This window comes from Pseudonaja textilis, chromosome 8, assembly GCF_049901715.1.
Source record: "Pseudonaja textilis isolate UNSWEBS1 chromosome 8, rPseTex1.2, whole genome shotgun sequence".
Taxonomy (NCBI): Eukaryota; Metazoa; Chordata; class Lepidosauria; order Squamata; family Elapidae; genus Pseudonaja; species Pseudonaja textilis.
In genome coordinates, this window is record NC_141997.1 from 46,777,601 (window position 1) to 46,789,653 (window position 12,053).

Genomic DNA, 12,053 nt, shown 5'->3' on the forward strand with positions numbered 1-12,053 from the left:
TGCAAATAATTCTAATAGGTCTAAAATGTCTTTTCCAAGTCTTGGGTCGGTTAGAAATGGCTATATAGTTCATTATGACCCTATTAAGGCAGTCTTTCCTTGAAACACCTGCGTCTTGCCTTTTTTATGCGGCAAGATGGATACTTTGCCTTGGTGATTGCTGTTAAATAACTATCTACTTTGTCCAAGCCAAGAGCAATTTAATTAGGGTAACAGAAGTTTGTGCCTAATGAACATGATGCTGCAGAATCCCGTTTTATTGTGATATTGTTGTACAGGACCAATTTCTAATGAGTGTTAAGGTTACACTGTTCAAAATGGTCGGCACCCACTGATACTTTAAAAATCAAATGCGACGGGTTTTAGAACTTCCAGTCCAAGGAGTTGGTTTGAACGCAACCGTCATAAATATGAGTCAGTTACCAAGCATCTGGATTTTGATCGCAACGTTCATGAGAGTGCTGCATCAGTCAAAAATGTTCCTGTGCCGTTGTAAGTTCCAATTCCAACTAAGAGAACTGCTGTTACTTGAGAACTACCATTCTTATACAAAATAATCCAAAAACAGTTACTTTATTCCCATGGAGTATTAGGTGGAGGAGATGTTCGAATGAACCTATGATTCCCAGCTAATTTTCAGCAGGACTTGAATTTTCAGAATGTAGCAACGTTAGAAAGCAGAAGCTGTGATTTGCTGGAGGACAATAGGATGTCTATATTAGGTATCGCTTTTTTTATGGTAGTTATGGAAATGCAGTTAGTAAATTGTTCAAACTGCATTTCTACTAACCAGAGATTACGACTGAGCAAATGTGCCTTCACATTGTCAAGAGCAATGGAACTCTTGCTGTTGTATCTTTGTTATTGCCTTTGTTGGTTTGTCCCTCTTCGTTTTCGTCCAGTTTTGTGGTCTGTTTTCTAATTTTGGAAGCCCATTTCTATCTTTCTACTGGCAGTATCACCTTTCCGTGTTCTCTGTTTCTAGCACCTTGGTTTCCTTGCCTTCTCTCTGTCAACAGTTTGCAAAGCTTCTTCCTTGAAATGCTTTGACAATGTGACCTCCTTTGTCATATTTGCTTAGCTTGGGTGAAGGGTGATGGGTGAACAATGTAGAAGGAATGTTGTATTAGGGGAAAGGGTTTATGCTAACATTTCAAGGTTGCTTGCACTGACGTGACATCAGGCTTCCAGCTGCAATATTAAGTGTTCATGCAACTCTTAACTTGTACATTACAATCTTATTTACAACTGCACTAAACGTCATTCTGTTCAAGCCCACATATATCTTTACTATGTGCCCTGAAAGCTATTTAAAGTTTGTTTGTTTTTTGTAACATACTTGGCTGGCTTCTACATTTTTCTCCAGAATGACCAGATGATAGTTGTATAAAAGAGGAAAGTTCAGTAAATATAGCTTCTAATGCGGAACTGGCTATTGAAAATCCTGTGTGTGTGTGTGTGTGAGTGTGTATTTTCACCAAGACAAATTCCTTGTGTGTCCAACATACTTGGCCAATAAAGAATTCTATTCTATTCTATTCTATTCTATTCTATTCTATTCTATTTGTGTGTGTGTGTTGTGTGTTGTGTGTGTGTTTTGTGTGTGTGTGTGTTGCATACACTGGTTTAAACGCTGTCTTTCTCTACCCTGTTTACTTTCTTTGTTTCTCTTTCTCTCTGTTTAAAGAGGAAGAAAATGTCAGATAGACCTTTCCTGGGATAAAACAAAGTTTCTGAATTCTTTCCCAGTATTTGTTAACGCTGGAGGACTGGAATACTGTAAGATAACTGGGATTCTGCATTAAAAATGTATTAAGAAACTTGAAACATAGCTGCAAATGGTAATACTAAGTGGTTGGGATACAGAGAGGAACTGACAGTTGAGTCAATAACATGACTAATCAATGAATGTATGATTATCCATTCAAACAGAATTGACTCCTAGGCTCTCTGGTCTTCAGAGGGCATTGCCCCACTCCGAAAATACATCTTCATTTTAAAAGTTTTGCCTCTCCCAAAGGAGCAATGCATCCTTGGCTCCCCGAACAGATCTGTCTAATTAAAGGAGTCCAGCTTAGACCATTTATAGAGAAGTTCGTTTTAGTTCAGAGCTTAAAAGTAACAGAGAAGTTACTTTTATTGCATAAGGATTCCCTGGTGGCACAGTGGTTAGAAGGCAGTATTGCAGGCAAACTCTGCCTCCAGTGTGGAGTTCGATCCTGACAGGGCCTGAGATTGACTCGGCCTTCCACCCTTCTGAGGTCAGTAAAAAGTGGACCCAGACAATGTGCAAATAATGCTGGCATTGAAAACCACCCAGAAAGTGCCATGGGCTGGCATATAAGTCTAAGTGAATTTAGAATAACAGAGTGGGAAGGGACCTTGGAGGTCTTCCAGTCCAACCTCCTGCTCAGGTAGGAAACCTTATATCGTTTCAGACAAATGGTTGTCCAACCTCTTCTTTAAAACTTCCAGGGTTGGAGAATTCACAACTTCTGGAGGCAAGTTGTTCCACTGATCAGTTGTTCTAACTATCAGGAAATTTCTTCTTAGTTCTAAAATACTTCTCTCCTTGATTAGTTTCCATCCTTATTGCTTCTTGTTAGGCCTTCAGGTGCTTTGGAGAATAGATTGACTCCCTCTTCTTTGGGGCAGCCCCTGAGATATTGGAAGACTGCTATCATGTCTCCCCTAGTCCTTCTTTTCATCAAACTAGACATACCCAGTTCCTGCAACAGTTCTTCATATGATTTAGCCTCCAGTCCCCTAATCATCTTTGGTTGTAATGACATGATTGTTAAGTGAATTTGGATTCCCCACTGACTTTGCTGTTTAATAACAACAATTCCTGTTGTTATTGCTATCTTTCTGTCCCTTCTGTACTCAACAGCTTGAAGACAGGTGGGTGTTTCTTAGGAAAGGGGTCTCAGGGTGAACCATTCGGGCTTCTTCTCCTTACTCAATAGAAGGGGGAATCAAGACACAATCAAATCAACTGCCACAACTTCAATAGAAAAGGGGCAGTTTCACTGCTCCTGGACGCTGGGCTGTGGATTAGTTTGCTAAGCAGAGGTTGGGATGGTGTTGATGTCCTTGTTCCCTAGATGGAAGCATCTTCTGATGTCCTCTGTTGGGAGACAGCGCAAGCCACACCATGGCAGGAGAGACTCACCCATATCGTTTGTGCGGGCTCAGCTTTTTAACAACACATTCTTAAAAAAGCAGGAAAGTTGAGTAGCCTCCCAAGTTGAACTTGACTGGCATTGAACTCACCTTCTAACCACTGGTGGCGCCGTGGTTAGAAGTCAGAATTGCTGGCTAATTCTGCCGACTGCCAGAAGTTCAATCTTGACTGGCTCAAGGTTAACTTCAGCCTTCCCTCCTTCCGAGGTGAGTAAAATGAGGAGCCGGATTGTTGGGGGCAATGTGCAGACTCTGTAAACTGCTTAGAGGAAGCTGTAAAGCAATGTGACGTGGTATATAAGTTTAAGAGCAATTGCTAAGTTCTGTCATATTTATTTACTTAATTCCTTCACTGTGCATCTCATTTAAGTGAGTCTATACAGGTAAAAGGTTCCCCTCGCACATACGTGGTAGTCGTTTCCAGCTCTAGGGGGTGGTGCTCATTTCCGTTACAAAGCCAAAGAACCAGCGCTGTCCGAAGGCATCTCCGTGGTCATTTGGCCGGCATGAATAAATGCCGAAGGCGCACAGAACGCTGTTACCTTCCCACCAAAAGGGGTCCCTATTTTTCTACTTGCATTTTTACATGCTTTCGAACCGCTAGATTGTCAGAAGCCGGAACAAGTAATGGGAGCTCGCTCCAGTTATGCAGTGCTAGGGATTCGAACTGCCCACCTTTCTGATTGACAAGCTCGGCGTCTTAGCCACTGCTATGTTCTATCATATTTATCTACTTAATTCCTCCAACGTGCATCTCATTTAAGTGAGTAAAGAGAAGATAAAACTTGGATCCTAATGGGCATGCTGTGAATTTGACATTATTTAAAAAATCATTTTTAGGAACGATCATTGGTCGCCTTTATTCTAGAAGGACATCAGATACTTCTATTTATGAGCAAGGACAAGGGCATCTCTGCTTTTGGAAAACTCCTTAGCTTTTCCTAACCAAATAGTGAATATTTGCGAAAAAAGCAAGCAAGCAAGCAAGCAAAATATAATATATGACTCGACAAATAGCTATTTCGCTAAAGGAAATAGGAAACTATAACATTTATCTCCTTCCTGGTGCATATACCACAAGAAAAATGTCCAGTGTCTTCTTCAGAACATTTAACGCTCTCTTCTTGACATGATTAATTATATCCAAATCAGAAAAAAAAATAAGGTGAATCAATTCTGAACCGTATAGAAAAACCTTTTCAAACACAATTTCTACCGATCAAACAGCAGGGCTAAGGCTAGAAAAAATAAAATTGTGTAAAAAAAACCCACCTCTATCTCTGTTTGCACAGGGGTGATAAACTGAAAGTTCTCAAAGATGTTTGTCAAACTTTAAAGCCAGACTTTATCATTTGCTTTTAAGAATGGAATTCTCATTTCCAGCCAGTGCTATTTAATTTTCATTTTTAGTTGTAGATATATGTGGAAAAGCCAAGTAACTAGAAATATTTTCCTCCTGGTTACTGTATTATCTATAGAAATTATAGGAGAAAATATATATACCACCTCGGTAGGTAGGTAGGTAGGTAGATAAATAGACAGATACATAGATAGACGGACGGAAGGAAGGAAGGACAATATGAAAATGTTATGTTTGTCTTTGAAGAAGATACTAGGTCATCAGAAATGTATGGATTGATAAACTAATGTAGATCGTAATTCATCTACTTCTAAAGAGGCAGCTTTTGAAATAATTCATTCTGGAGTACTGGAATGCCTAAATTGCTACCCTATATAATAGATATCTACAACATGCAATTATGTTTAACCACATTCTAGGGAAATTAAATTTAGTCTAGCTGGAATTTGAATTTCCTCTGCCATCAGCGCAAAGTTCAGCACTCACATCAAATGCGGCAACTTCCAAATACACCCTATGTCTGACATGTATTTTAGCCTTGAGGAAAGCTTTCTAGAAGCCCTGTCTTTCAAGAAGTCTACCCACCTGAGGCACCCAACCCTTCATCCTCTCAACAAGACTGTTTAGTGTCCGCAACTGGGTGTGCTGAGATTGTAGTCATTGAGCAAAGCAATCATGCGATGTCTTGTTTAACAGCCACTTTGTTTAATATCCAAGACTGTTGTCCCAATAGGTTTTAAGCTTTGTATATTCATTTAATAAATTTATATATTTGTACATTCTTTTAATAAACACCAAAAATGCACAAAGAGTAAACTATATCCTAAATTTTAAGTAACAGAATTACAACATTACATATTTTTTTACCCTTCTACCTGTGTTTCCTCAAAAATAAGACCAGGACTTATTTTACTTTTGGGCTTTTCTTCTCCATGTACGGGAAGACCACTTTTTCAGCTTGCTCGCTACGGGGCAGGAGGTTGCGTGGTGCGCCAGTGCCTCCACCATGACGCAGGGGGGATGGAGCCGCCCTATGCACCCTGCACCGGCTTACCTCAAGGCCCCTGCAGCCAGGCCATTCATGCCCAGACACCTGGCTTGCCTCACGGCTGTGGCACCAAGACACCACCCAGACTCTTCCTCCATTGCGGCCACGAGCAAGCAGAAGAAGTGGGCTGACTGCCAAGTGGGCTTCTGTTGCCACCGCAAGGCAGGTGTCGGGGCGTAGGTGACCTGGTTGCAGGGGCCCTAAGGTAAGCCGGTGCAGGGCATGTGGGTCAGCTCCACTATCCCTCTGCCTCACCTCATGGCTACAGCACCACAAGCAACCAGACAGAATGGGCAGGCGGCTGTCTGCATAGGCTCTTAAATAGGGCTTATTGGGGGGTGCGTGGGTAGGGCTTATATTAGGCAAACATGTAAAACATGTTAGGGCTTATTTTGGGGGGTAGGTCTTATATTTAGGAAAAGATGGGACATATCAGGTTTAAAGTATCTCATATTAAAATCTCTGTGCATATAGTGAATTTACATAGCAGGAAAATAGTTTCCCTTCCCCTAAAAATTATCCACAGCCTTTATGAAGATTTTAGTTGCCGTTCGCCTCTCATATACCTCTTCTTTCTGAGGCTAACAGAATTATTTTCTTTGCACTGCACATTCCCTCGCAAAACAGATTTACATATTTATAGACCTTCCCCAAAGCCACCTCTCGTCTCACCATTTCGTGCAGGGATGTGTGTGTTTCACCCTGGAAAACACATTGACGTTATTTTATCAAACGGTAAATGGAACTAAATTAAAATTGCTCCCTGCATTATTCGATTTTTATGCATCAACTGCCTCCTGGATAAAGGAAGCTCTAGAAGACTGGGGTGGTTGTTGTTGTTATTATTATTATTGTTATTATTATTATTATTTTCTCCCTCACAGCCGAAAGGTGATCATGCTTCCTAGAATTTGTCGAGATTGCCCAAGAAACGGGTATAAAAAAACTCATCCATCATTGTGAGCTCCTGGTCAGGGCCTGACAGTGCAGTAAATATCTTCCGCAGCAGCCTTTTAATGTACAAGCTGTTTTCGGTAGGGATTTTCACCAGTCACATAAAACACACTTGTCATGACTGACTGCCTGGGCTCCAAAGTCATTACAATTGGGATGATGGAACATCTTTCAGCGCATAATCCTAAAAAAAAAAAAGAGGGGAAAAAAAAACCCCTTTTAAATGTCATGTCAAGTTTGTTGAAGCCATTTTCAAGCCTTGTTCAAGGTTACATGAATATTGAATATTCCTTTTTGTAAAAAAAAAAAAAAGTTTGCGATCTCTCAGGAGGTTTGTTAAAAAGGGAGCTCACAACGCATTTGAAGTTTGACTGAGTTATTGTTTAAGGTCTCTCGCTTTAAGTTTTTTTAAAAAATCTGTAATTCATTATTATTATTTTTTAACTCTCCTTCGAGCACATTCTGGGAACAAATAAGGTAATGACATTTTTAGGACTTTAAAGCACAGGAATTTTGGAAGTCAGGCCTGGACTAAGCATGTTCTAACCTAGGCGTCCTCAAAAAGCACTAAGCAGACTCTTTGCCCCGGCAAAACCCCTTTTTATAAAATGAAGGTGAATTTTTTGCATTCACATTCAACCAAAGGCCTGGCAAAAGAGTCTTTCAAGGGTGTAATTAGGAGCACAGACCTTATTTAGCTTGGAGAGCTGGCATATAAATATTTCCAAATGCAGTGCTGACAAGGAAGGACTCGGCACAGCGTCTCTGAGCTGCACAAACAGATCTTCACACTGCTGCAATGAACAAATTGTTTCCTTCCCCTCCCCTTTTACTCCTCTTTTATTCCCTAGGGGAGGGGCCATTCACCGTCCACCTGTGCCTTTACTCTTGAGTTGACCCTTGTTCCTTAGCTGTTCCCTTTTGTCTGGCAGCTCTGCGCATGTGCACACCGGGAACAGGCTCCAGCTGTCCTTCTGCCCCACTGATCTCTAACTCCAAAGGCAGCTGATAACTGTCAGGTGGCCCTGGCCCCCATCTCTACCTCTGATGCAGAGCCCTCGTCCGAGCCTTGCTTAGCCTCCAGGACTGGCCCATGTTCCTCCCCAACCTCCTCACTTTCTGACTCTGTGGCCAGCTCCGTTAGCCACTGCTGGGCCACAACAAAACGGGGGCTCAGTCTGATCCTGCAAGTGGTCAGATTCTCTTGAGGATCTTCGACTTACAGCCGCAAGGGAGCCCAATTTGTTTTCTTGCTAAACGAGACAGTTGTTAAGCAAATTTTGCCCCATTTTTCTTGCCACGGTCGTTAACCGAAACACTGCATTTGTTGAAGGTAGTATCACATTGTTAGGTGAATCTCGCTTCCCCGTTGATTTTGCTTGTCACGTGATCACCTGATCCCGGAACACGGCAACCATCACAAATATAAGTTAGCTGCTACGTGTCTGAATTTGGACCAAGCGACCGTGGGGATGATGTAACGGTGGTGAGTCACTTAATTTCAGTGCCATTGTCACTTTAAACAGTCACTAAATGAATTGTTTTAAATCAAAGATTACCTGTAATCCTTTTTTTTCCCACTGGCAGGAGAGTGAATTATATAGGAAAAGGGTTTTTGTTTTTTTGCTGTTTATTGAAATGATTGCAGTTATTTACGGACACATGTTTATATGGAAAAATAACATTATTTGGTGTAGCTTCCATTGCAAAATAACTTCATTTGGGTTTTCGATTCCTTTTGCCTATGGACTGGAAAGTCCTGTTAATTGACTCATTGTTGTGACTGTAAACTTATTTGAGAATAAAATAGAATAGAATATCGGCAAGAAGATATAGAATGGAATAAAGAATAAAATACAGAATAAAATAGAATATAGGGGAATATAATAGAATAGAATAGAATAGAATAGAATAGAATAGAATAGAATAGAATAGAATAGAATAGAATAGAATAGATAGAGTAGAATATGAGAGTGAATAGGATAAGATAGGATTGGATAGAATAGAATAGAATAGAATAGAATAGAATAGAATAGAATAGAATAGAATAGAGAGGAGAGAATAAAGGATAGGGTCTTTATTGTCACTTTAAATATACACTAATCAGCATATATTAAAATGAAATTCCATTGCATTCAGCTCTCTAAAAAGATAACCATTATGCATGTACACACACACATCCACACTTATATGACACATACATACAAACATCACAGTCTAGTTGGAACGTATACATTCATAAATAACCTCCCGCCATCGCTATTCCTAGGAAATTGTGAAATCAGCAAACTGATTTGTAAACTTGACAAGTCAGTTAAAGCGACTGTTGGCTCCGAACAGAGAGCCAAAACGAGTTTCGCTCGTTATCTAGGCTGACAGATAAAACAAACAACAAATCCCGATCGTTACTGTTCGGAGGGCAGTTGATTCCAGCCGGATCAGCAGTTTTATGCACAAGTTTGTCCGTTTCCCTTGCTGGAGGACAACCTCCATCTTATCTTCCATTTATCCTTCTTTCGGAACTTGATGGCTCCCCCCACCCCCCCCCGCAAATTTTCCTCAAGATAACCGTGACATGGGTCAGCTTGAGAAGGCACTGCCGCTTGGGTTGCAGAAATGGACGTTTGGACTTCCGCTTTGCTGTAGAACTGTTGGGATTGCTTCAGCCAAATCCAGCAGGAGCTGCTGTACTTTTTAGTTTAGGAAATATGTAGTGGGCTTTTTTTAAAAAATAAAAATAAAAATTGAAGAACACGGTGAGAAGAATTGTTCGTCTCTCTACAATACTTCTGGAAAAACCTTTAAGCTTCTTCAGTGCAATGTCTCAGGAATTTCTATAAATTCTTTGAACGAAATAAAACTGATCTCAACATAGTCCGTAGAGATTCTCAGTCATCCAGGTCATCGCTGGTCCCAAAGATGCTTTTTCAGGAGGCAACTGGACTTCCTTGGTTTTTTTTTTTTTTTTTCTGTTGAAGACGTTTCGCTTCTCATCCAAGAAGTTTCTTCAGCTCTGACAGGATGGTGGGGAATGGGAGGATTTATATTCCTTGCAGACAGCCGGTCATTTAGAGGGCTGTGGAGGCCACTTGGGGGTTTAGATGAGAAGCGAAACATCTTCAAAAGACAAAACAAAGTCCAGTTGCCTCCTGAAAAAGCACCTCTGAGTTAACTCAATATAGACAGAATCTACATATCCTACCCAAGTTCGTGAATCAAGGGATGTAAAAACCCGTCTTTCCTTTTGATTCTTATCAGAACTAAATTCTTTTGTCTCGACCCATGTTCTCCCTTTTGATTTAGTTAAGGCACCAGGCTAGAAAGCTGGAGACTGGGAGTTCTAGTTCTGCCTTTAGCCATGAAAGCAAAACTGGGGGGCTTTGGGCCAGTCCCTCTCTCTCAGCCCAGGCCCACCTCGCAGGGTGGTTCCTGTGAGGAAAATAGTAGGAGGAAGGTGTTTTGAATACGTTGGCTGCCTTGCGGTATTTGTTTAAAACAATAAAGGCAGGATAACAAATCAATCGATACAACTTGAAGCTGGTTCTTTCCTGTGCTCAGTCTGGCTTAATTTTAAGATCATTTGAAAAAGAAAAGAAAAAAAAAACTTGTCTGAACTGAGACAAGTTGGCAAAATGATTCCTGCCAGGCTGCCAGCTACCATGTTTTCCCACCAGACAATTTCCTTGTTGCTGTGCCCTCCTGTTGTTCTTTCCCAGGAAAGCATATGTCAAACATTTTTTGTGTGTGAATTTGTGCACATGCGCAAGAAGGCAGGAAGATAAAAATGAAAGGAAGGGAAAGAAAGAAAGAAAAGAAAGAAAGAAAGAAAGAAAGAAAGAAAGAAAGAAAGAAAGAAAGAAAGAAAGAAAGAAAGAAAGAAAGAAAGAAAGAAAGAAAGAAAGAAAGAAAGAAAGAAAGAAAGAAAGAAAGAAAGAAAGAGAGAGAGAGAGAGAGAAGGTTATATACTCGGACTAAGTGTACTTCAAAAATCAAGCAGGGAACTTCCCTCTGAGGTTGCTTTGAAGGGCAGTGGAGCTTAACAGACGGTGGGGACATCCCTTTCTCCCCTCCAGAAAGAGTTGATGATGAGGCAGCCTGGGAGTAAAGATAAGCTCTACCAATATTGTAAATGGGTCAATCTGTATTATACACCTCACTATAAGTGTACAGCAAAAAAAATTGGTTTGTTTTCTTCTCATACAGACAACCAGAAAGCGCCAACAGGAGAGAAGATGCATCCGCACCACAATATGAATGGCACCCTGGTAAGGAACCCCGCGAGCAAGGACATTCATCGTGAAAACGAAGCTAATTCATCGGTAGAAAAGAGAAACGCTGTTGGAAAAAAGAAAATTCCATGCGGAGGATCCAACAGAAAGGAAGAAGCAGAACTTGGCAGCTCTAGAGGAGAAGGGATTCCTGAAGTGGAAGCTTTGCTCGCGAGATTACGAGCACTGTGAACGTTCTAACCAGTTGCATAAAAATTTTGGACTCATTTAGATGTTCAAGAAAATACTTAGTTACATTATTCATAAGATTGCACCAGTTCGGAACAATGCTTCACATTATAAATACCTGCAAGTAGCGATTAGCATATTCCTAACATTGAGGGAGAAATATTCCTTATTTAAAACTCCCAGTCTCCACTGCTTTTCCTGTCATGACACCCGTTGGTAAAATATATATTTAAAAATCTTTTTAATTGCTATCACAAATAATGTTTTACATATTTTAAAGTGTATATAGATATATACATTTTGCATGCTGCTGCATATTTGTCATTGTCTTTTGAAGTGCACATTCATAAATACTTTGGGTCCGAATTAAAATTGTATTACTATATAATATATGGGCTTAATATTTTGCAACTGGTTGGGAGGCAATTAAAACAATGAAAACCGACTTCTTGCTATTGCTCACCTTTAATAACTGACATTCCTTTTCACATAAACTATTGGTTGAATGTTAAAAAAATGCAAATCAAGCTATATATGTTTACAGTTTTGTTACTAGCTCTTTGGAACGTGCAATACAATATATATCTTACTATAAAGTTTTATAAATGTTTTGGAGTGTTTGATGGGTGGCTGCATGGACTATAGATTATATGCATATATAAAATGTATTGTTATTTCTATAATAAATCTGAAATTTATATTCAGCCTATAGCTGCTATTCAAATTGAAGCGAAAAACGGACTTGCTCACAGCACAAATCTAAGAACCAAAACAATTGTGTTGGTTATTTTCACATAGCCAACCTTTTGGACTCTGCTCTGCGAAAAGTTTTGTTGGATTTATCCAGAAACTTTTATATCATGAATTATTATTGGAATAAAATTTGTGTGATTAAAAGGCAGTATTCCAGGCTGATCCTGACCAACTTAAGGTTGATTCAATCTTCCATTCTTTCAAGATCGGTAAAATGAGATTGTTGGGGACAAGATGCTGACTCTGTAAACTGCTCAGAGAGGACTGTGAAGCGGTATATAAGTCTTAAGTGCTATTT

General features: G+C 40.0%; 1 protein-coding gene across 1 annotated transcript in view; it reads left to right on the top strand.

Annotated features, from left to right (window-relative positions):
• The window catches only part of DIAPH3 (diaphanous related formin 3), a 106,002-nt gene extending 94,299 nt beyond the window's left edge, over window positions 1-11,703 (top strand). Inside the window, exon 28 of the mRNA XM_087938039.1 lies at window positions 10,749-11,703. Coding sequence (XP_087794165.1) covers window positions 10,749-11,005 — 257 coding nt within the window. The 3' untranslated portion in view covers window positions 11,006-11,703. The remainder of the gene's footprint in view (window positions 1-10,748) is intronic.
• Window positions 11,704-12,053: the final 350 nt, after the last annotated feature.